General features: G+C 42.7%; 1 protein-coding gene across 4 annotated transcripts in view; it reads left to right on the top strand.

Annotated features, from left to right (window-relative positions):
- Positions 1–21,883, top strand: part of PLCH1 (phospholipase C eta 1) — an 85,500-nt gene that overhangs the window by 5,143 nt on the left and 58,474 nt on the right. Inside the window, exons 1-2 of one of the 4 annotated variants that reach the window (XM_056358863.1) lie at positions 6,494–6,534; positions 9,453–9,570. In XM_056358863.1, the coding sequence (XP_056214838.1) occupies positions 9,492–9,570 (79 nt within the window). In that variant the 5' untranslated portion in view covers positions 6,494–6,534; positions 9,453–9,491. Of the gene's footprint in view, positions 1–6,493; positions 6,535–9,452; positions 9,571–20,464; positions 21,127–21,883 lie in introns of those variants that run through there. The other 3 variants (XM_056358867.1, XM_056358864.1, XM_056358865.1) reach the window with 3 other exon arrangements.

Below are 21,883 nucleotides of genomic sequence, written 5' to 3'. Positions count from 1 at the left end.
GCAGTAGTGTAATTCTTTGTCTGTGGAAATTTATCATCTCCAGCATGGGAGGTGAAGTTGGCTATTCCCCTCCTCCCCCTGGCCTTGTTCCAGTTTTTACCTGGAGATTGAGGCATGAGCTAGGAATCTCTGGGAGTTTGTGAACTGCCTCTGAGGTTAATCGTTTCCCCTGACTTTGGGACTGTTCATGTTGGGATTGATGGTTCTTGGAGCTGACAGTTCTGTGCTTGCTGTGTGTTCCTCTGCCTACTTTGAAGTGGGTGGTGTTGTTTACAGAAGAAATACGAGAAAACATTAAAAAATCTCAGAGCATAATAGAATCTGAAGAAGTGTTGTTGATGATACAATAAAAAAACCCAATCATTGCCAATGTGGTAAAGTGTGTTCTCTCTCGGTAGATTAAAATCTCCAGCATAGAAAGACGCTCACATTTGACATACAGAGATTGAAAACCTCTGGCAGCAAAACCAAAAAATTATTTGGATTAGTGAATTGATGTACAGAGAGCTGGCAAAAGCACCAGAAGGGTGTGCGGAGTACTGGAAAGTTGTGTAAGAAAAACATTAATGTACACTTGCTCATATTTATTAGTTCTGTGTCTGGTGGGATGGCTGTTGTGCTGAACACAGGGTGTGCTGAAACTGCATCTGCTGAGCGGTAGAGGCAGCAGCATGCTGCTCTTCTGGAAATAATTCCTTAAATAGGAGAAAAACAAATTCCATTTAGGCTTCTTGAGGAATGGGGAGCAAATGCTAATTCCCTTTCAGGGTCTGTTGCCATGGGGAGTCAGTTCAAATCCTTTTTAATGCCTTTCTCAGCAAGTTGTGCTGACACATGCTTTTCATGACTTCCCAGAAAGAGCAGAGAAATGACTTGAAACAAAAGCTCCATCAGAATTAGAAGGCCCAGGAACATTAAGGTTTGCTGTAGTTAGCTGTGGGTAGGACAGATAAGAAAGTTGTCCACTATAGAGGCTAACACAGCTTGACTGGCCTCCTGCCTGCACTGGGTGGGCTAACCAGGGGAGGAACAGGGGCTGGGTAACTTGGCCAGACACCATGTACAGTGCTGTGCACTGAAGCCTACCTGCTCCTCTCCTGGGAAGTGGAAGGGTAGTTCATGGAGCAAGCTGTGGGTACCGGTCCTCTAGTGTGATCCAAGTTAGGTGTGGTTAGGGTTGGGCTGAACCTCACCTGTCCCTGGTGCCTTTAGGAGGGAGATGTGAGCCGTCCCTGCCTGCTCTTTATGCCTTGGTGCTGGCCAAGTGAAGCCGAGTGCAGTTTCCTGACTGTTCCCAGCCGAGCCTTGGTATGGGGACAAGAGACTGAACTAGCATAGGGGACAGTGAAGAGAGCTGTGGCCTGATGTGGCAGCAGCAGTGTCACTGGGGATAGTGCTATTTCTGGCTTGCTGAGGTAGATGATTAGTTGCTGTAAAATGAACACAGGTTTAAAAGCAGCTTTTTCAAACACTTAAACAAGCAAACTGACATCAGGGTCTGTCTTCATGTGGTGAATGATGTATGACAGATTAGTGTTTAATGCTGTAATGAGGGAATAGCCAAAAAAACAGGTTAAGAAAAAAACGCCAATTTCACATTTTCAGGAAACTTCATCTGCAATGCATGCAAGTGCAACATCTGTATCCCAAATCCAAACTCTCTTGTGCCCTTTTCCCTTTGAATAGACAACTCTGACTTCTAAGAGTTTCCAGTTGCTCCCAGTGAAATCCACAGGAAATTTTTCTTTGCTACTGTGCTGGCTCGCACACTCTAGTACCTTTACTGCCGGCATTGTGCCAGCACAGCTGTTCTTGTGGCCTCATGGCACATTAGATTAGGGAACTGATCTGGCAGAAAAATATACCCGACAAAAATCTCGTATTTGATTTGCCAGACCAGTTCCTAGAGAAATAAGAAAAGGATCAGATACTGGATGTTTTTCCTTTCTATTACCAAGTATTATTGATAATCTTTTTTCATGCTGGTGATATACTTGCTGTTGAAAAGGGAGTGTTCTGTTGTGGGTATTTTTTTTAAGCATTTTGTTTATTCAAGGTGCTTTTAACTTCTGGAAAGTATCCCTACATTTATGAAACAGTTTACACCATAGGTAGGCGAAACTTTCTTAAGTTATGAGAGCAACATCAATTTAAGGATGAAAATGTCTTTTTGTATCAGCAGTATGGATCTTTCGTCTGATGCAGCTAATGTGTCTTGCCTATTCTGCATGGCTCCTATACATGTAATGTTAGCAACATTTATGCAGGTTATTTTGAGTGAGTGTCGATATTTGATGCTTATTGATGTGATTTGCACAGATGATGGAACCCTTAGGGTCTGGGTTTGTATGACAGTTAAATCTAAATCTGCATGAATTCAGACCAGCTTAAATGCTTAGCAGTATTTGGGTGACTGTTAGTGGCTTAGTGAAATACGAAGTCCAAGACTGCAGATGGGTGGATGCCCCATGAAATATTTTCATACTAGGATTTTATAATCTCTTCAGATTTTGTTTTCAGGTCTAACTATGGCTAAGCTTTTCATCCAATAGCTACTTTGTTTTGTGGATACTGTTTTAAAAAAAATACAGCCCACATTGTGCAGCATCTGGTCTCTGAAAGCTTGAAGGTTTTTCCACCAGAAGGTTTGTTGATACTTTCTGCAGAAAGTAAAAACACAGGCTGAAAACAGCAGCTATTTTTCTCATTTATAAAGCCTGGAAAGAAGTTCCTGTTGATGGCTACTTACTGATAAACTAACCTTGGAGAAATCCTGCAGCATATTTTAACATGCTCCAGGGAAATAAAGTTGGTGAGAACATAAATTTTCCTGGTTGCATGTTGTGGTATAAACAGAATTGAAAACGACTTCACTCCCCCTTCAGTTTCTGTTATTTCATAATATTAGTAAAATAAAGCGCTCAGCCTTTGGGCTGTTGCGAGTGGGTTCTGGGATAAGTATCTCTTACTCTGTTTTCCACTGCAATGTGTTTGCCAAGCTGCTGAGTGCTGATGACATCTTTAGAAATGATGTAGAGCCTGATCTGGAACATTTTCTTTATTGAACTAAGAGGTTGTACAGAAAGACCGGTAATCCCATCTGGGCAGTCCTCTTTCTGTTCCTGAGGTGTGCAAATAATGTGCTTACTCTTAGACTTAAGATAACGCAGTTAACTTAACCCTCTCCTCTAATACTGTATGTAGATTTGTTGTGAAGCTAAGTTGCTTAGCTTTTGAATACTACCTCAGTATTCTCCAAGGAAAGGTCAAAGTAGTATTTGTACTGTGATCTGGTGTGGGTTTTTTCCCGCTGTTTGCGATAACTGGAAGCTAACTGGATGCACGTGATGGCAGTCGTCAAGAGATTCTGGGTGCCCCCACCATAGTCACGGCTGCCAGATTAAAGACCAGTGTTTCTGGACAGTGTATTCCTGTTACTTAGTGCCAGCCAGATGGTCTTTCCACCCTCCCATACAAATGTGTCTAATGCTCATAAGAGTGCTCTCTGGCCGTATCTGGATCTAATACAGTATTATTTCTAATCTAACACTTAGTGTGTCCTTTGCTTGACTCTGTATTGCTCTTGTTTTTAACCAGTTTTTTTCCCCTTTATTACATGTCAATTGTAACATCCAGTATCTCTGAACTATTTTTCACTGTAAAAATTATTATTAACAGGTATCTCAAAAGGTGCAATCTTCCAAAATCTGGAGCCCTCTGAATATTCAGTTTTTTCCTGCACTTTCTTTTCTGTTGAAAACATAATTGCCAGACAGATAGTGGTTTTGGCTTTTTTTAAAAAAAAAAAACAAAACCCAAACTTTGGTAGAACTTTTTGCAAAATACTTGTTCTTACCATACATAGTCTTGTGCTAAGGAAAGGAATAATTTTTTAATAAATCATACCTTCAAAATATGTTCACTGGGTTTATATTGAACAGTGAACTCTGAAGCTGGAACTGTGGTTTTGTCAGAGGGAAGGGCTGGTGAACTGCAGTAACTGTCCTGTTATTAGGAACGATTCATAGTATCTGATTGACTTAATACTGTTATCTGTTGAAGTGCTTCAGAAACCAGAAGGGGAGGGGGCAGCTGAGAAAAGGTGAGATTAGCAGTCTCTCCACACTGTATACTGCTCACTTAACTACCAATTATCTGTCTGAGGCTCTCAAGAGAGCTGTGTATAGGACTCAAAAGGAGTTCCTGTCTGGTGCTAAATGGATGTGTGCTTAATACCCTCTTCACATTAGGGACCTGCACAGTGTCCTGGTTAAATATTGCAGATAAATGTTTAGATTATGGTGCTACTTTCTAAAATAGTTTAGTGCTAACCATAACAGTCAGCCTGAGCTGAGAATGTTTCGCTTAAAGTGCTGCTTGCCCTCCAGCTGCTGGTACAACGGCTTGTGATTCCCTGGACACCGCTTGCTAAAGCATGGGTTTTTTCTGTGCGGGGAGGGGAAAGCTGCAGAATGCAGTGAGACCGGGGAAGGGGGTGGTGGTGGTGTCAGGTGTTACGTTCTTGGTGTTACACCTCTTGTAATAGGAAGCATCTATCACAACCTACGCGGGACATATGTGTCCTCTGCTAAATCCAGAAGTATCTTACACGTTCATCTCTACAACTTATAATGAAACAATTTCATAAAGTGTGCATATAACGACACTTTCCTTGTGAGTTTAACCGCTATCTTGATAACAAAATAAAGATCATAATTGCTCATCTCATCCATCTATATGTATACAGATACATGTATATGCATGCATATACACACACGAATACATAAGTTTAACTTATTTTTTGTATCAAGCTTCTTTGAGCAAGATCAGTTTAACTTCCCTTAATATCTCTTTCGTAAAGTACTCTTCAGTAGAACTAATCATAGCCCTTCTTTTTGAAAGTACATCTCTTATGGAACAAGTACTCGAAGTACTAAAAGTGGCTGACATGTATAATGGAAATTAATCAGCTAAAATAGAAGATACAGTTCCTTCAAGTTCCTGTGTTTCTGCAGACTACTTAATGGACTCAACTTGTATGTTAATAATACACTTTATCCAGATACAAAGTAGATGGATTCCTGTCACACTGGAGTAACATCTCCCAGCTCAGGCAGTGAAGCACCGATTGCTTTGCCTCTTGGAATGAATGTGCCAGGCTCATGGTTGAACCTGCAAGGAATTTTGCTTGTTGTGAAAAAGTGATACCCCTACACTGAGAAACCTGCAGAGCAGAAAAGCTAGGAGTGTTTTCAGCTCCCTTTCTGAATTGGTTGCATTATTAAGTAACTACACAAACTAGTTTTGAACTCAGATTTGCATCTGTTCAGGTTTTCAGTAGCTTTTTGCCAAAATAGTTTTGGTGGTATAGTCGTTTCCTATTTAAACCTAATTATGTGCTTATTGGGACTTTTTACTCATATGGCCTGTATGACGTTCTGGTCTGACGTCATCAGGATGTTAGTTTTCTACTATATTACTCTTGTTGAAATGGTGCAAGTTTTGTGTACGGTGAAGTTCCTGAGTGCATGTTCATTTGAAATGATGGTATTTGGCCCAAAGTGTGTGGCTGGCTGGCTTTTTGTTTGCTTTTTTTTTGTACAATACAGTAAGACATGATCTTGGCTGGTCTCTCCCAGAGCTCTGTAATAGAGAAAGCAAATAACTTTCAGGGCCATCCAAATAACTGCTGCTGTTTCGTAGGAAGGTTTTCTTACAGGATGTTTGTGTCAGCTGATGCAGCCACTTTGGGATTCTGCCTTCATTCCTGACTGTGCCAGGGAGAACCTTTGTTCTAAGGGGCCACCGTGGTGTGGGAGAACCCTTTGTACAAGAACAAAGGAGTATTGTACCGGCATGAGCCATGAAAGGGGAGGGAGGGGGTCAAGGGTTTCTTTCGGAGGCACTGCTTATGTATATAGATAGCAACATTTTCCCCATACATCTCCCCCATGATACAAGTTCTGTGTGGGAGCAAAGCAGGAGAGATCATCTCTCTTTATTTGGTGTAAATTCTTAGTGATGAGTATTTGATGTGGGTTTTTTAATTAAAACATGGTGCTACTTCTATTTGTATAGCCTAAAGCAAAACGCCTGGCAGTAGGCTGGACTATGATGACAGAATTATTCCTACTCTTTAAAAGTAACTAACAGCTTGTGCCTTATTAATTAATGCTAGAAGAGTGGCCCTAGTTATGGCAAGCTATAATGAAAGCTTATGGCTGGCAAGGGCAAAAGTCCAGGAAATGTAGAAGATGAAGTCTGGCAGAGGTAGCGGGTATTGCTGCTTAGCATTCCAAATTTTAGTAAAATATGCCTTTAGTGTAAACAATATGTGGGCCATACCCAAAACACATACTGTAATGGAGGCTGTGATAGTTTTAAGATAGAGCAGAACAGGAACAGGCGTTTTTGGCTCACGCCTGCAGTGGATCATTCAGACCATCTCTCCTCCCCACGGAAGCAACAGCGAAGAGGCAAATCCCACATCTGCAACAACAGCCTCCTCTCAAACCTGCAACAGAAATATCACAGGTATCAATTAGTGTTTGCCTATTGGTCTCTAATGCTTGTACTAATCGACAGTGCAAGTAAGCATAAACATCGCTACACTTTTTCACCAAGTTACGCTTCAGCCCCGTGTTAGCCACTTCTTGCCACCTTCCAGACTGGAGCACCCCTGGCAGGGGTGTCCGTGAGAGCTCGTCTGACCCAACAGCTCGCTGGTGGGAGAGGGAGAAGCTGGCTCCCCTCTACCTTGCCTCCAGGTTGCAGGGTACTGCTACCCCTTTACAGTGCCAGTGCTGTTGAACCTTCTCTGAGCTCCTTCAGCTTGCTAGTCCTCTAGGAACAGCCTGCTTTTTCCCTTGGTTTGTGAGGTGGATGAGCTGAGGGGTGCCTGGTGACTGACAGAAGTGGCAGGGGAGCAGAGGTCTGCCCAGCCATTGCAGGGGACCACAACAGAGGTAGGACTGGGGTTGTTTCCAGGTGGACCAGAAACAACAGGTATTTCTGGGCTCTACATGGTCGGCTGCTTTACATTCACCACTGCAGGAGACAGCATTCATCACACTGCTGCGTGGGGAAGGAGTGAAAGTTCTCCAGGTTCTTCTGTTCCCTTACAGCTGCATACAGTGGCTGGGTCCCAGGGAATGATTGTAGCTAAACTCGTCCTTAGGGATAATATGAGTCCTGTTGGCTATGATTTAAGGTTATATCTTTCCCTCTTTGTTTTGAAATCACATAAGCAAAATACACCTGTGTTCCTCACAGAGCTGCAGTCTGGGCATTTCCAGTGTGCAGTGATATTTCATTGGGGGGGGGGGGGGGGGGGGGATTTGTCACTAAGCCCCCCTGACAGTAGTTTTATGAGGAGGCTTGAGTGGCAGTGTCCTTACATCCTGCTAGTGGTTTGCTTGGATAAAGACAGTTGGAATTGTTTTGTGCCGAGTGTGGGTGAGAAAGCAGCTGCGTTGACCAGAGTGAAGGTGGGAGGGAGATAAAATGGGAGATCAAAGTGAGCTTGTAAGAGGATGCGGTATCTGGATTGCTGAAACAAGAATCTTGAACTTGATAAAACAGCAAAGGGAGAAGGATTCGGTGTCTGGGTGTCAGAAGATCAAGGAGTCCATGGGGTTTTAGTTTTGGTTTTTTTTCCAGCAACAAATGTCAAAGAAATATGAAATGCTGGTTTGTTTGGCTGTAACTCTAACTGTGCATAATAAGACCTGTGGGTGGGATGGATTTTTGCAAGGTCCAACTTGCAAAACAAAAGGGTGAAATCCTTTGGAAGTTCAATGAAATGACTAACAAATACAGCCTTGTCTTGAGTTATAACCACCAGCTTATTAATGAGTTAACTTCTACTGTTTAGGTCTCTAAAAATAATTGTTCTGATGGTTCCTATTGTCCTGGATTGTGGCAGTGGAACAGCCAGTGGCTGTGATGGAAAGGCTCCCGGGGCTGAGAGGGGGTTGTTTTTCACCTCATTGTCAGTGATTGGCTTCAGCCACTTGCTTTGCCCTCGCTTGGCTGGTCTTTGTTTTGTGCTGGCTTGCTGTGCATTTCCCTTTTAACTGGTTTATAAATATTATTGGCTGGATCCAAGAAAAACTGGCTATCGGGGGGCTTGCTCCAGTGGAACTCTGGGGCCTGTGTCCAAAAAGACTGCTCTCCATTTCCAGTGCTTATTGGTGATAGCACCTCTGGCAAATTAGCCATGAATACTTTGATGGGCTTGTCTCTTATGCTGCTGGCATTGGAGTCAAAACTCATCCTGTGCCAGTGCTGGGAGCCTCAACCCTGGCAGGTGAGCAGGGAAGGCAGGGGCCAGCACGGACCTGTGCAGGGAAGGGTTGCTGGCTGTCTGCTGTGGTCTCAGGGGAATTCTCTGCAATCTGCCTCTGAAAAGAGTGCAGTGCTTCAGGGATGAATCCCAGTCTTCCTCTTGTGCAGCAATGTGGGCTTGTTTGTGCCTGCGGATAAAGACGCTTGGTTCAGGCAGCCATCAAGGGGGGAGTGTTCAGGCTCTGGTTGTGCTCTGGGCTGTCCTCGGCTGGTGGTGTTTGCCAGGAAGGGTATTGCTCCCACTCATGCTGTTTGGTCCCATCAGCGCTTAGCTGTATAATGGGGTCATAGGGCAGGCAGGAAAGATGGTAAAGCACATAGACAATTTATCCTGTGCTTCTGTACTTGGTAGAACTTGCGCTCTGAACTGAGAGTATCTTCTCCCTGTGCAAAGCCTGGATCCCTTACAGGTGCAGGACACTAATTTTGCGTCAGTAATGTAACTGCACCTCCTCAAAGGAGCTGCTTGAACTGCCTGTCCCCAGCAGCGTTCATCTCGAGCCCCCATGGGTGAATGTTTGCCCAGGGCAAGGGTGTGCTGATGCAGGGGGAGTGCTTGGGGGCTCTGTGTCCACACAATGCAGCTCTGTGGTCTCAAAATCAGGAAGTAATTACCTTTGATACACATCTTGTAATAACCTTTACTTGGGGAGGTTTTACAGTTTTGTGGTGCTGTCTGATGTGTCTGTAGCTTGTTAAATATGGGGCAGCTTAATGAAATAGATTAAATTGATCATCTCTCCGTGGCCCTGTGATAGCCTGCAGGGGCTGTGGGGTTTGATAGTAACAACAGGCACCCGGCGCGGGTGCAGCAACTGCTGGGTAGGGTGGGCTCACCTCAGCTGTCTTAAACTTGCTGGTTGTAAGCATTGCTGGCAGTCCGTCTCTAGCTCGGTCCGAGTGATCTGCCTGCACCCTTCGCCTGCATGACCTTGGAAACGGGCACATTTGGAAAGTGAAGGACTGTGCTTGTTGTAATGCTTTGCATGAAGCTAGTGAACTATTTTGCATGAAGGGCACAAATAAATACCCTTATAGTGCTTGCGGTAGTTGTGCATTTCTTGTAAATTAACTCATGATTATCCATCTTCTGTTTCACTTTGTAGGGTCACCGCTTTTGATGGTGAGCAGAAAGTCATCTTACAATGAGTTACTGGAGTCTGGATAAGAAAAGCTGTCTGCAGTACTGCAGGCACTTCCTAGCGGACAATGGTGTATTTCATGGTAAGTTGCAGGTTTTCTCATATTTTTGGCTTCTTGTGTTTCCTGCTGTCAGTGGCCACTGAAATCTCTGTGTATACCTTGTTGGGGTGAGTTAGCGGTTGGTGCTGCGCCGGCCTTGCTGCGGCCGTGCCTGTGCCATACGGTGGCAGGGAGCGGGTGTGCAGGCCGGGCTGGCCGGGACCCGCTGCGGCGGCTGCTCAGCGGGTGGGGTGCCCGGGGCCGGCCCCCCGTAGCGCGGTGCTGGCGGCTGGGGGAGCACGGGCCGGTTACCGGTGCTGCCGCGCGGGCACGCCAGGGGGCGCTGCGGGAGCGCCCCGCGTACCCGGTGCTGCCGGTGCGGGGTCCCGGTGGCGCGCCGCGGCTGCGGGCAGGTGGAGCGGCCCGGCGCCCCCTCCCCGTCCCTCGGGGTGGAGGCACCGACGGGCAGGTGCTCAGGGGAACTGAGCCCGAGCGCTAACTAAAGCATTAGCGCCTGGAGAAGAGCAGAGCAGCGGGCAGAGTTGCTCTGGGTGTGGATGGCGACGGTGTTTTGCAGTGAAATGGGTTGATTGTGTTCGCACGGTCTGATGCTGCCTTACATTTAAGTGTTGCCTCCTGAGGCATTTCTAGAACTCCAGCGAAATCTGCAGGTATGCATTCCTTCTGCTTCTAGCGAGGAGGAATTGAAAGTGTCAGAAAGAGCCTGACCTCCAAGCATTGATGAGACGTTTGTGCAAAACAGATGCCTAACAGTGATTCCTCATTAGTCCCCTATGAACCCCTCACACCTTAGTCTCTTGCCATTATATTACACGCTATGATCATTCAGTTCTTGAAGTATCCTTCCAACAGCAAAATTGGGAAATACTGTGAAGACATTTTGATATTAAAGACTTCAGAATTTAATTTTGAATGCTTAAAATTTAACTAGAGAGTGCATGCACTCTACACACAGGTTTCTCTCCCTTTGCAGGGTACCTTTACCCTTTGGCATAGGGTAAGGAGCAGTGCTGAGGTCAGCCCGTGCTCCTGCAGTGAGTGAGGGACCACCAGGATTTGGGAGCCATTCCTGCCTGAAGCAGACTCCTACAGGTCTAGTCTCACAAGGCAGCTGGACCCCTGCCTGTCCTATGGGGCGAGTGACTCTCTAATGCTGTTTCTGAGAGGCCCAAATTTTGTATTCCTTATTCCCTTTGAGGTCAGTGATTAAAAACTGTCACTTCAGGGTAGATTTACAGTACTGCTTATAACAGCAAAATGGAATGCCTATAAATTAAAGGTAGAAATGCTCATCTTTTTCAAAAGCAAAGGTAATTTTTTTTTTCCCTAGAGGGCCTACATCTCCATTTTCACTGTATTTGTCAAGAAGCTGGGGAAGTTTGCAGCTTACAGAACTATGATGTGACTCACTGTAAACCTGACTGCATCTGTGTTTTTGTCACTGTGATTATGCCACCATCAATGAAGCTAATGGTTAGTGGGAGAATTAATCATCTGTCAATTTGTGCATCTTTTTAATGAAAGCCTGTTCAGAGACACCACCATTTTTCCCTGTAGTGCTTTTTCTTGCCCATAGGCACTGCTAGTTCTATTTGGGACACCAGAATAATGTTAATAACTTTTCTGTAAGTCAGTCTGACAGCGGCATTGTCATATTAATTCATCTGTGCACTGCATTTGGGACATGCATTGCAGGGAAGATGGTTCACAAATCTGTCATTGGTGAACCTGTCATCTCCAGGCAGAACTGTACTGCTTCTCAAATGAAACTGATATTCGCTTCTAGGATTTATCAGGACAGTCGTGCGGTCCCTCTGATTTTGGTGGGCTTATGTTCGTTCTGAGCTCTCTTTGGCACTGTGGAAGGAGAGAGTGGTCTCCCACGTCTTCACCCAGGTCCCCCTTTGCTGAGTCTGAGCACTCTTGCAGTGTTTTGGTTAGTGCCCGTTAATCGTGCTTCTCTCCAGGCAGCAGTCTGCTCTCTGGCATGTATGTGTAACTGGGGCAGCTATGTTTTGGATGCATATCTGCTACAGTTTTGCTATTCCAGACCAAGTGAAAGAAAAGCCGGATCCATACTCTGTGACTTGAGATGGTGTTTTTTTTTGAGCAGCGTGATGTCTTTATCTTGCTAATGGTGCGAAGGACGGATAATGATCCATTAACACAAATTCCAGAACCCATGAACAGCTATTGAGTGATGAGTCTGCAAACTGATAATCATCTGAAGTAGAAGACATAATTAGCAGGAACCAGACAGTTTCTATGGCTTAATTTATTTGTCTTTCATGACCAGACAGGATTAATTATTTTTCCCTGGCAGAACCCTTCAGGGCTTCCCATTTTTTTTCTCCAACCTAAGCAAGACACTGCCGTGACAGTTACTTTTGCTCCAAGTCGATGGAAGGAGCTGACATCCCTGCTGGACAGTGACAAAGGCGGCAGTTCCCAACAGCATGACATAAGGAGACTTGTGAATGTCCCTAGGAATTAGCATGTTGCTCCTGATGCTTGGGAGAAGTTGGTTTCCTATGGGACTATGCTGATGCAGATAAAAGAGTTGATGGAGCTTTTTAAGGATTTGCTTTTTGTCAGTGAGCCTTCTCATGCTGTAGGTCCTGACAAAGGGTAGTGGGGTGGGTGGGGGTGAGTGGGCTTGGGTGCTTGCCTCCGTTCCTTAATGATTCACCCATCCTCCTTGCCTCTTTCAGAGGGACCCAAGTGGGACTGAACAGTGAACTTCTGGCATTTGCATGACGAAGTGAATGCCAAACAACCGAACTGGGACTTACCTGTCTCTGAGACCATATTTTCTCTACCAGACATAAGGAAATTGTACTTGTTTAGAACTTTTATTTTACACCACTGGGAAATTAGGAAAGAAAATCCAATGTGAACTCTACATGGGAAGGGTACTGTCTGTTAGCAGGGAAGGTACTGTGATCCAACCCCTTGTGATTTGCTGACACTTCAGTGTTTGGGTTGTATGTGTCCAGCTCTAGTATCTACTAATTCTAACTTATGTAGTGTTTTCATGATATTTTGGTAAATATTACTATTATAGTTTTATATTCTGATATTAAGAGTGTGGCTTTTCAGGGAAAAAGCACACAGAGCTGTTGATTAGCTTATTTTTTTACATTTATGGATGTTTATATTCTGTAATCATTAAACAGAAAGAAGCTGTGACATGCTCAGCAAATAGCTGATTTTGTCTCAGCAGCTCTGAAAGTAGCTGTCCGTACTTATCTTATTAGTTATTTATGCAAATTATCTTTTCTTAAGTTCTCTCAGAAATACAGTTATGGAAATGCAATTTAAATAAAAGATTTGTAATTAGTTCTCTCTCTTTAGTTTCTAATTTCTGTCTTCTGGCCTCTCCACCTCTTTCCAGACCTGTGTCAATAGAGACTTGACTGCTCTTGGTAGGATGTCATGTTAATTCAGTCTTGCTCATATTACCTAAACTGCACTCTTTCCTTCAGAGCAATGGACTAATTCAGTTGTGTCAGGCTTGCCTGGAAGGTCACGTTACAGTGGCAGGTTATTATCTGTAATTGAACCTGTAATCTGGAAGAGTTGTTGCACCTCAGGTGCAAGCCAGTCAGATAAAAATATCCCACTGCATCATTTGAAAAAGCACAGGAACATCTTTCTCCCTAGAGATTTCAGGACTAGAGGTGTCTACAGAGGCACACAATATAAACTTTGCTGCTCAACTGTGTTTATCTCTGGTGTTTCCTTCATACGCTTCTGGGACCTGCATTGCTTTAAGAACCTGAATAGATAGTATTCCATTTGTTCACCTTCAGGTGAGGTGTTTAAATGTAAGAAACTCTTGTGGACTGCATAAATAAGAATGCTGAAGCTCTGTGTTTATTTGCAATAATTTAAACGTTTTGTGTAAGAAAAAATAAAAGGACAGAGAAACCACAAAAAAAACCCCAAAACCAACCAAAGGAGAACACCCCACACCCCCCAACTTAGAGCAGAAAGACCCAAATGAGGCTGCAGCACTGCAGGTATAACCTGTTGGAGTGCATGGTGCCTCTGTGTGAATGTCAAAGAAGGTCGCTTAGAAGACAAGCAGTGAATGCTTCTGCTCCAATGTGGGAGACCATCAGCTGTAGGCGAGGAGGTGGTAGAGGACAAAGCATGTAAGATAACAACAGGAGGACAGCACCTTGCTCACGTGATGCATTAGTGATGGCAGATGCAATTTTGAGTGTTGTGGAGTGAGATAAGGTGTTAGTGCTGCACGGCCCAGCCTAATGTAGTTTTAGTCAGTAGTATTCGAGCAAAGGGAGCTCTGGAACAGGCAGAGAGGACGACAGAAGTGGAAATGAGATGAATGTGTTTTGTTTAGCTTGGAAAATCAGAGATTGAGAGGGGATGTGACTGCTGACTATACATGCATTGTGAAGGGAAACCATAGGGAAGAAAAGGCTTATTTGAACTGATGGCGAAAGTTGGTACAGGAGCAAATGGAAAATTGTCCACGTGTATCTAAATAGACACAGGAAAAAATAATGTGCTTTGAGGTGGAAATTGGTAAGGTTTGGAAAAGTTGTTAAAGCATCCTATCTGTGCTCTTGCTCTGAAGTTGTAAATGTAATTAGTAGCAAGCAATATATTGACTAATGTGAATATAAGGCTGGACAACTATTTAAGTGGTCCCAATTCAATTCCTGTGTACAGTGAACAGCAAATACAAACAGCAGTGTTTCCATTTCATTCTGGAAAATGCTGCTGTACACAGATGAGGCCGCTCTACTGCGTTATAATGATGCTTTGAGACGAGTGTTGTTAGGCAAGTACTGATACACAACTGTGTGCCTTTCTACAGTGCTTAAATGGGTTATCTTTGACTAATGACTGAACATTCATATGTGTAATGCCTGAGTACTATATCAAAATTGCTTAAGGATTTATCATACTTTTATTAGGAAAAGCTGCTAATAGCTGCATTTGGAGGGTATTAAAATTGTGATCTGTTTATGTCTGAAATTTTTGGTTACAGAAGTGGAGGCTGCTGCTGTGGCTTGCAGTCTAGGAAGTCTTATCTGCCTAGAAGCAAAAATGTCAGTTTTCTTCAGTAACAGCGAGATACAGCACTGTGTGTGTGCACACAGAGAATAACAAACTCAAGACAGATCTAGGTTTAAGCTATTTTAGCAGTTTCTGTAGAATAGAGCAGATAAGCAATTATAATGTTCAGAATAGCCTTGAGGACTTGATGAACCCAGTTTCTTTTCCTTCCTGTTGCAAACAGTGCCAAAAACACAAAGTACATCATGCCTTTAGGCTTGGTAAAAGGTTTTTTTAATTTTCTCAGGGTTTTCAAGCTGTGGATCATATTTGGTTTGTTTGCTGGCAATAACAATGTAGGAATGGCTGTATTTTCAGACCAAACATCCATCTACTTTCCTAGCAGATGTTTGGGGCTAGAAATGTAAAGAGTGGGTGGGTGGGTGGGGGAAGCAAGCAATGAGTATGTAATAACCCTTGCTGTGGCACTCGCTCACAGTGCTGCCAGTCAGCAACATTAAGTGCTTCCCCAGCTAGAAGATGCACCTAGATAACTACGTTTATTAAGTTTACATCTGCTAAATTTTTATTTCTAAAGTTTTTCAGAATTCATTCATGCTTGTGACCATCTGTGGGAATTAACTCCAAAATTCACGTTGATTGGTGTAAACCTTCTGCTTGAAGGGAAACAGTAATTTCATGCAGTCTTGCCACACTCAGACTGTCATGCATGGAGCAGGTTTGGTTGCTTGGTTACTTCACCTTGGAAAGACCATTGACTGGATGTACTGAACCAAGGGCCAAGGCTGTGAAGTAGACAGGTACTGAAGTCATGTTAGGCATTTTGGTAGCTTTGAACGTCTGTCTTCTAACACCTTACTGAGGAAATGGGTGAGCACTGTGATAATAACACTTTCTTCTGCCCCTGGGAAAGGGAAAGCAGCAGGAATGGGAACTTCGTTCTACACTTGAGTATCAAGGTCCTGAGCCACTGCAGCGCAGCTTTGGCACAGCGCTGCCATGAATATTGGCACTTCCACTTCAAATGGCACTTTGAGATAGGCCACTCAAACATTGGTCTTGAGCTGGCACTAAGTAAATTATATATTTTAGTAATTATTTTGCCATTTGACAATGTACAGTGAGCTGTCTGTCCCAGCCACTAGCAAACTTGCGAGGGAAATTGCTGACTGCTGATCTGGATTCCTGCATGTGCATTTAGTGTCTCTTGTTTCAGGAATATCCATCTCATCTTTCAAAAGGTTCTTGCAAATTGCCTTGTATACATCCCAAATTGGGGGCGAGATGGGGGAGGGAGGGGGAGAGTGAGAGAGAGAGACTTAGTCCAAGGCAATTGCTTATTTTAAGAGATCATCTCGAAGATTTCCCAAATGTAATGGATGCGATTGTATACCACCTTTATTTTATATATATATATATATGTAATATATATAGACAGATGAACACCTACTGCTGTTACACAACAAGTTTTGGACAGCTTCATAAGAGATTGCTTATGGCAGGTGTTATTGCAGTGTTTTTCCATTCGTTTCAGTCTGCGGAGCTGAGCTTCTGTGCAAGTTTTTAGGATTTTTTTGCTTCAGTGATCTTAAACTTGTGCCACATGAATGGGAACATAAAATGCATTATGTTTTACTTGTTATGCAGTAAAATGGTCTATTTGGGTTATTTAGAGCACAAGACTTTTGAGGGAACAATATTAAATCTTTGCTGAATTGCATGTATGTGTTAGGTTTGATGTTTGCTGATGGACAGTGCTTTATAATTGGTTCTGCTGAAGCCTCATGCAAGCCCTATGCTTGAGGCTACAGTGCTGAAGGTGCCACATGTAGGCTTATATCTTAATAGTCAGCTTCAGTTTAAGTTTTATAATGATGCATGGAAAGCAGGACAAATTAATAGTGCAGTAATTTATATTTTGGTTTATATCCTGATTTAGGTAGCACAATGATCACAATTCATTCCTTGAGACAACCAGATATAACTGAAAGTGTATGTGCAAGGGCATTAAAGAATTTATTTATTAAAGTTCACATAGATTAAAGAATACTTAAAATGCCTGAAGAAACTGTATCTTAGTGCTTTGAATGTGTAACTACCTTTAAGAACCCTCTGACTATCACTAGATGCATCCTTTGTTGAATTGAGGAGCTTCACGTGTGGGATGTGTCTCAAGCCAGTGTATCAGGTGGTTCAGTTCTAATGCCAAGTGTTTTTTCCTTTCCATTTTTGTATATTTGTCAGCTTTCCAAAGAACCGTGTCTTCATTAATGACAAACGAGTAGAGTTGATAAAGCTTTAATCTGATAAAAATGACAAGTTTTTCATGCAGCCAATATAAAGTTTTATTCATTGCTAGCTGACTTTTCACGAGGAGGTTGTATTACGTTTAGGTCTAAGATTAAATCTGGATGATGAATATGGAGATGTTGTCATTTCATTATCTATTTACTGTAAGAGGTAGAAATTATTTAATCAGCTTTTCTTATTCTTTAGCAGAATTAGTCTTTGTACCAGTTTCCAGTGATTTTGACAGTGAAAAAGGAAAAACCAATGAGCCAGAAAACTAATACTCTTCTGATACTGTAATTTCAAAACTATTAGTTAAATCATATTCTCGTTTATTGGAAAATGAATACTTTGCAGTAGAACTTGCACTGTTGTGTGTCTGTCCAGTAATCTAAGCCTTGTGAGGTATGGTTTTTACTGTTCAAAAACTTTCATTTTTGGCAATTTGGCAAAGGCTGACACTTTTGGTAATGCATTTTTCTTTAATTGTGAATAGGGATGCAGCAGCTGCTTGATACCACTGGCAAGTTCGGGTGCTGCCAGGCTGGGGCCGGGGGGAGGCGGGGAAGGCAGTCTCCAGCGGGGAAGGCAGTCTCCAGTGTCTCAGGGCACGGGCAGGGCTGCACCACAGCCAGTTGTCCAGCAGATACCTTGGGCCGTGGTCACTCAGCCCTGCTGAGCGCAGGGCTGTCTGCCCTTGCAGGGGACCCCTGTGTGAGCTGGTGTGGGTACAGCCCTGTGGGGCCTTTCCGCATCCCATCCGCAGCAAGCATGAGGCAGGATTTTTACCCTCACATTACCGGTTCAGATTTACATGGCATACATGTATCTTCCATGCTTTTCAAGGGACTCATTAGCTGCTGTTGTGGCCCAACAGACTTGAGCTGCCTGGGGAGGAGAGGCCTGAGCACAGCAATTCCTGCAGCTGTCTGTCTGTCCTGTTGGTTACCCGTTTTGCTGTGGGAATGTTGCTGGGTTATCCTGTGGGCTATTTGCTTGCATGGATGAGCTGGGAGTGCCTCGGTGGCAGGTTTAATCTATCTTTTCTTCCAGGGAGCTAAAAATATTGGTGTTGGTTTGGCAATTATACCCCAAGACAAGCCAGCACCACTTTGTCCCTCTGGCATTGCACAAAACAGGCCGCACTTCCCCCATCTCAGCCAGAAGCTGTGAGCTGAACCATGGTGTATTTTAAATGAAAACATATCTGTAACTATGCATAGGAGAAGAACTACAGTTTACAGATATTACAAGAAAGCTTTAAATCCCCCTTTTTTTAGTGAAATTACAGGGACAGTGCTTTGATACTACTTTGTACCTGTACAGAGGTACTCAAAATAATTTCAGTGGTTCAACAACAGAACTTTTTCTTTGAGCAGCAAATTAAGAAGGCTAGAAAATAATATTAGCCTGGGGGAGATGGATTTTGAGTGAATGAACATCTTTTAAATACATTTTAGTGCTTTTGTAGCTGGAATTGTTAAAAGCTATTGGTGAGATGAGAGTTGGAGGATAGTTCACGTGTTTCTTGAAACCAGTGTAAAAGGTTGAAAAAACCCAGACTTTTAAGCATGCAAGGCATTGGCAAAGGTCTCCCAAGAAAGAGTAAGTAGGAAAAATAGGCATACAAGTGAGTCTGTTACCTTTCCTGCCAAACCTTATCTAGGGATTGCACAATACCTAGGAAACAGTAGGGACTGTTGACAATATGTACAGTTGTGTTATGGTGATCATTGGTGTTAGTCAAATGCAGATAACAGAATAACAATTTCATATTTGGAAAGCTTGCTTGTCACCATCAGCTCTGAGACTTTGATAGAACTTTGCGTGCTGTGGCTCCGCAGAGTGCTGTGGTCCCTCTGAGAACAGGGGATGCATGTGAAAGCAAAGCAAACTGGAAGATGTGAGGGTTACTTGGCCACTGCTTAAGTAAGTTGTAGGTGTAGTGTCAGATGGTATAAAGTGAACTAGTTGTCTTTTGACTTTTCCCTTTGCAGACAGTCAAACGCTGATGTAGTGTGTCTTCAAGGATGCACCAGTTTCAGATTTGATGCTGACAGGGCTAGGGATTCAATGCAAAGCCTGGCTTGTCAGTGAAGAGTTGTCATGGTGATTATTTTTTTTTTTAAGTTGAATAAACTTACAAGTATTTTCATACCATTTGGCATATGTCTTCTGAATTATACACAAGTCTTCATATGTCTACTCTAATGTTCTTGCTAACCCATGCAGCATGCTCTAATTTCTAAAGCCATACAGCATTCAAGCACTTCTGGTTTTTAAAATGAGCTTTACTTAGAAGACAAAATAATAAGGAATGTATTGATGATTGGACAAGGTTTCTTACAGAGCAGCTTTGGTGTTAAAGATGCTTGTGTATAGGTCCTCTCATTAATGGAACGATAGGAGTGTGCACTTACATTATCAAGTGCATCTGATATATTGAGCATTAAACTACAGAGTGGTGAAGTTTATTTTTTGTTTTTGAATTGCAGCTATAACACATCAACTCATTTGAATGTAAAAGTATTGATAACTCTTTAGGGGCTTCAGAGTGAAGACTTCATCCATTAATCTTGTGAATGGAAGTGTGAACCCATTGGTGCAGTAAAGTTGTGGCTGTCCCGTTTCCCTTGTTATAACTGAGGATGAGTGACACTTCTCTCTGCAGAGCATGGCTTCTGCCATGAGTGGCATCCTCAGCTGAGAGCCTGATTAGAAGCACAAACTTCAAGTGCAGCCAAGAACAATCCTACAGTGGGCCTGGGGGGTTGTTTCATTTTATAGGTTGCTAGATATAGTCCACACATATCTTGCAGTGTGCTGCGATCTATAGTGATGTGCTGACTATGGGAAGTCTTACTATTTGTGTTAGCCACAGATAAGAAATAATGATTTCTCAGTAAGCAAAATGTGTGAACTCAGCTTGTATCTTGTCTCCCATCTCACTGAAGTTCTACAGGCATGTAGAACTAAAGGGGTGTTTTTTGTTTTATTTTTCCCCCTTCTCAGTCACACTGTCTACCACGTAACTTTTTCCTAGTGTGCTCTAGACAAATTCTGTCCTCTTATTGCTGTCACAATCTTAGAGAATATAGCAGGGGAGTCCTTTGGTGTGCTGATGTAAATGTCACTGTGTAAAAGCCAGCTGAATAGTGAAACAATTAGAAAATGCAATAAATCAGAGATGCGAAGCATTATATATGTAGCGTACTTTATTCTTGCCATACTTTCCAGCACTGTGTCCCCTTGGGCTCTGTCGTAAGTGCATGCAATTTATGCAAGTCTGAATGTTTTCTGCCCATTGTTCCACACTGACTATAAACCTACTGATTTCAGTATCACTGAGTTGCTTAAACAAGCATGGTATTTAGCCAGTAGCATGGTAACTTATTTATTTTTTTTATAGCTACTGGGAGAGTTAGTGCTCATCATCTCACAGGAGACTACTTGTTCTTACGAAATCAAATGCTCAGTGATGCACAGACTGAACCATTTGCATGCTTTGTGCTCTAACTGGCCTGATTCTGCAGAATGGCTGTTTCCCCTCAAGTTAGTGACAGACAGGAGGAGGGGGCAGAAAACCTAGGGGAAAGGTGTGTGGTCCACAGAGGTTCTCTCCTTCCGCCTCGCAGAATCTCGTGGCTGCAGATGCTGGGAGTTACTTTGGAGTGAGGGTGGTTTTTTCTCTTCTGCATTCACCCTGCGTCACTCTCCCATTCTTTAACAGAAGTATGGTAATCCGTTCCTGACTGGCCTCCCTAGGTGCCAGCAGGATTTTCTTGCACTTGTCTGTAGAGCTCTTCTTCCCAGGCGTTACAAATGCTTAATGCCTGGAGCATCTTAATCGCTGTACTATGCATGCACGTCTCATACCAAAAGTAGTTGCTGCTCCTGCATTCCCAGAGCAGCAGCAGCACAGAGCAGATGCTTCCGGCTTCCTTCTTAGGCTGTGCTTTTTGGTTTTGAAGAAAGTTGCCTAGTATTGTCTCTGGATTTGTATTTTCCTGTCTCTGCATTATGGATCATGAAGATTTCATTATTCCTCGTAAAGAGCAGTGCTGGCAATGTTCTCCTGTACGTCTAAGGATTGCTTTCCAAACGTTTTAGCTCTGGAGAAATGAAGATTAAATTGAGGATTTCCTGCAGTGAGAATTTCTATTCTACTCACCAATAATGCATGAGTTACAAATTTAATGGCAGACCTTGAAGTATATAAAAATTTAAGTCCAGAAAAAGGTAAGGATGTTTGAGTTTGGGAATTACTGTAGGAAGAGCTCATAACGTTTCTGGAAGTGCTTATAGAAAAATCAGGTAACTTTATCCTTGTGATTGGTAAGTTACATACAATATTTATGTGGACATTATTAGTATGAAAAATGTATATATCTATCTCTATTCCTGAATATTGAAGAGGAAAACATGGTGTTTTGGTATTGACTTGAAAATACATTTCTCCGTAAAAACATGTGGATTGTATGTGAGATACTGCTCCTATGATATGGATAAACTGCACTTGTACTTTATCTTAAATTATTACAAGTGTATTTGCCTTTAAAAAACCCTATTCTTGAGCTTTTCATCTATTGGTCATTTAGCTGTGGCATAGCTCTCTATGGAAAAGAGTTTCTGTGGTTTTTTTCTACTAGCACTTATAAATACTGTAACACGTATGCAAATGATGTGTGAAATTCTGATCAAACAGCACTGGATGAGAAATATGTGTCTCTTCAAGATTTGTAGAAGGATGATACAAAAAAGGGAGACATCTTGAACTTTCTTCAGTAACTTGTAGTTTATAATGTCTGATTTTGCTCAATTTAAGACAGTGCTGGATGGAAAGTGGTAATTAGTTTAAGCCGCTTAAGTGGATATGGAGTATATGCTGTAGAGGAGAGAAATAATGGTAGATAAAGTTTATTTTTGTATTTTACTCATCCTTAATGATGCTAGGTTATGTATTTTTAAATAAAAACTTCCAAAATACATTCAGTGA

The sequence above is a fragment of the Falco biarmicus genome, chromosome 13, assembly GCF_023638135.1.
Source record: "Falco biarmicus isolate bFalBia1 chromosome 13, bFalBia1.pri, whole genome shotgun sequence".
NCBI classification, from domain to species: Eukaryota; Metazoa; Chordata; class Aves; order Falconiformes; family Falconidae; genus Falco; species Falco biarmicus.
Note: the sequence above shows the minus strand (reverse complement) of the source record. Positions and strands in the feature narration are given on the sequence as shown.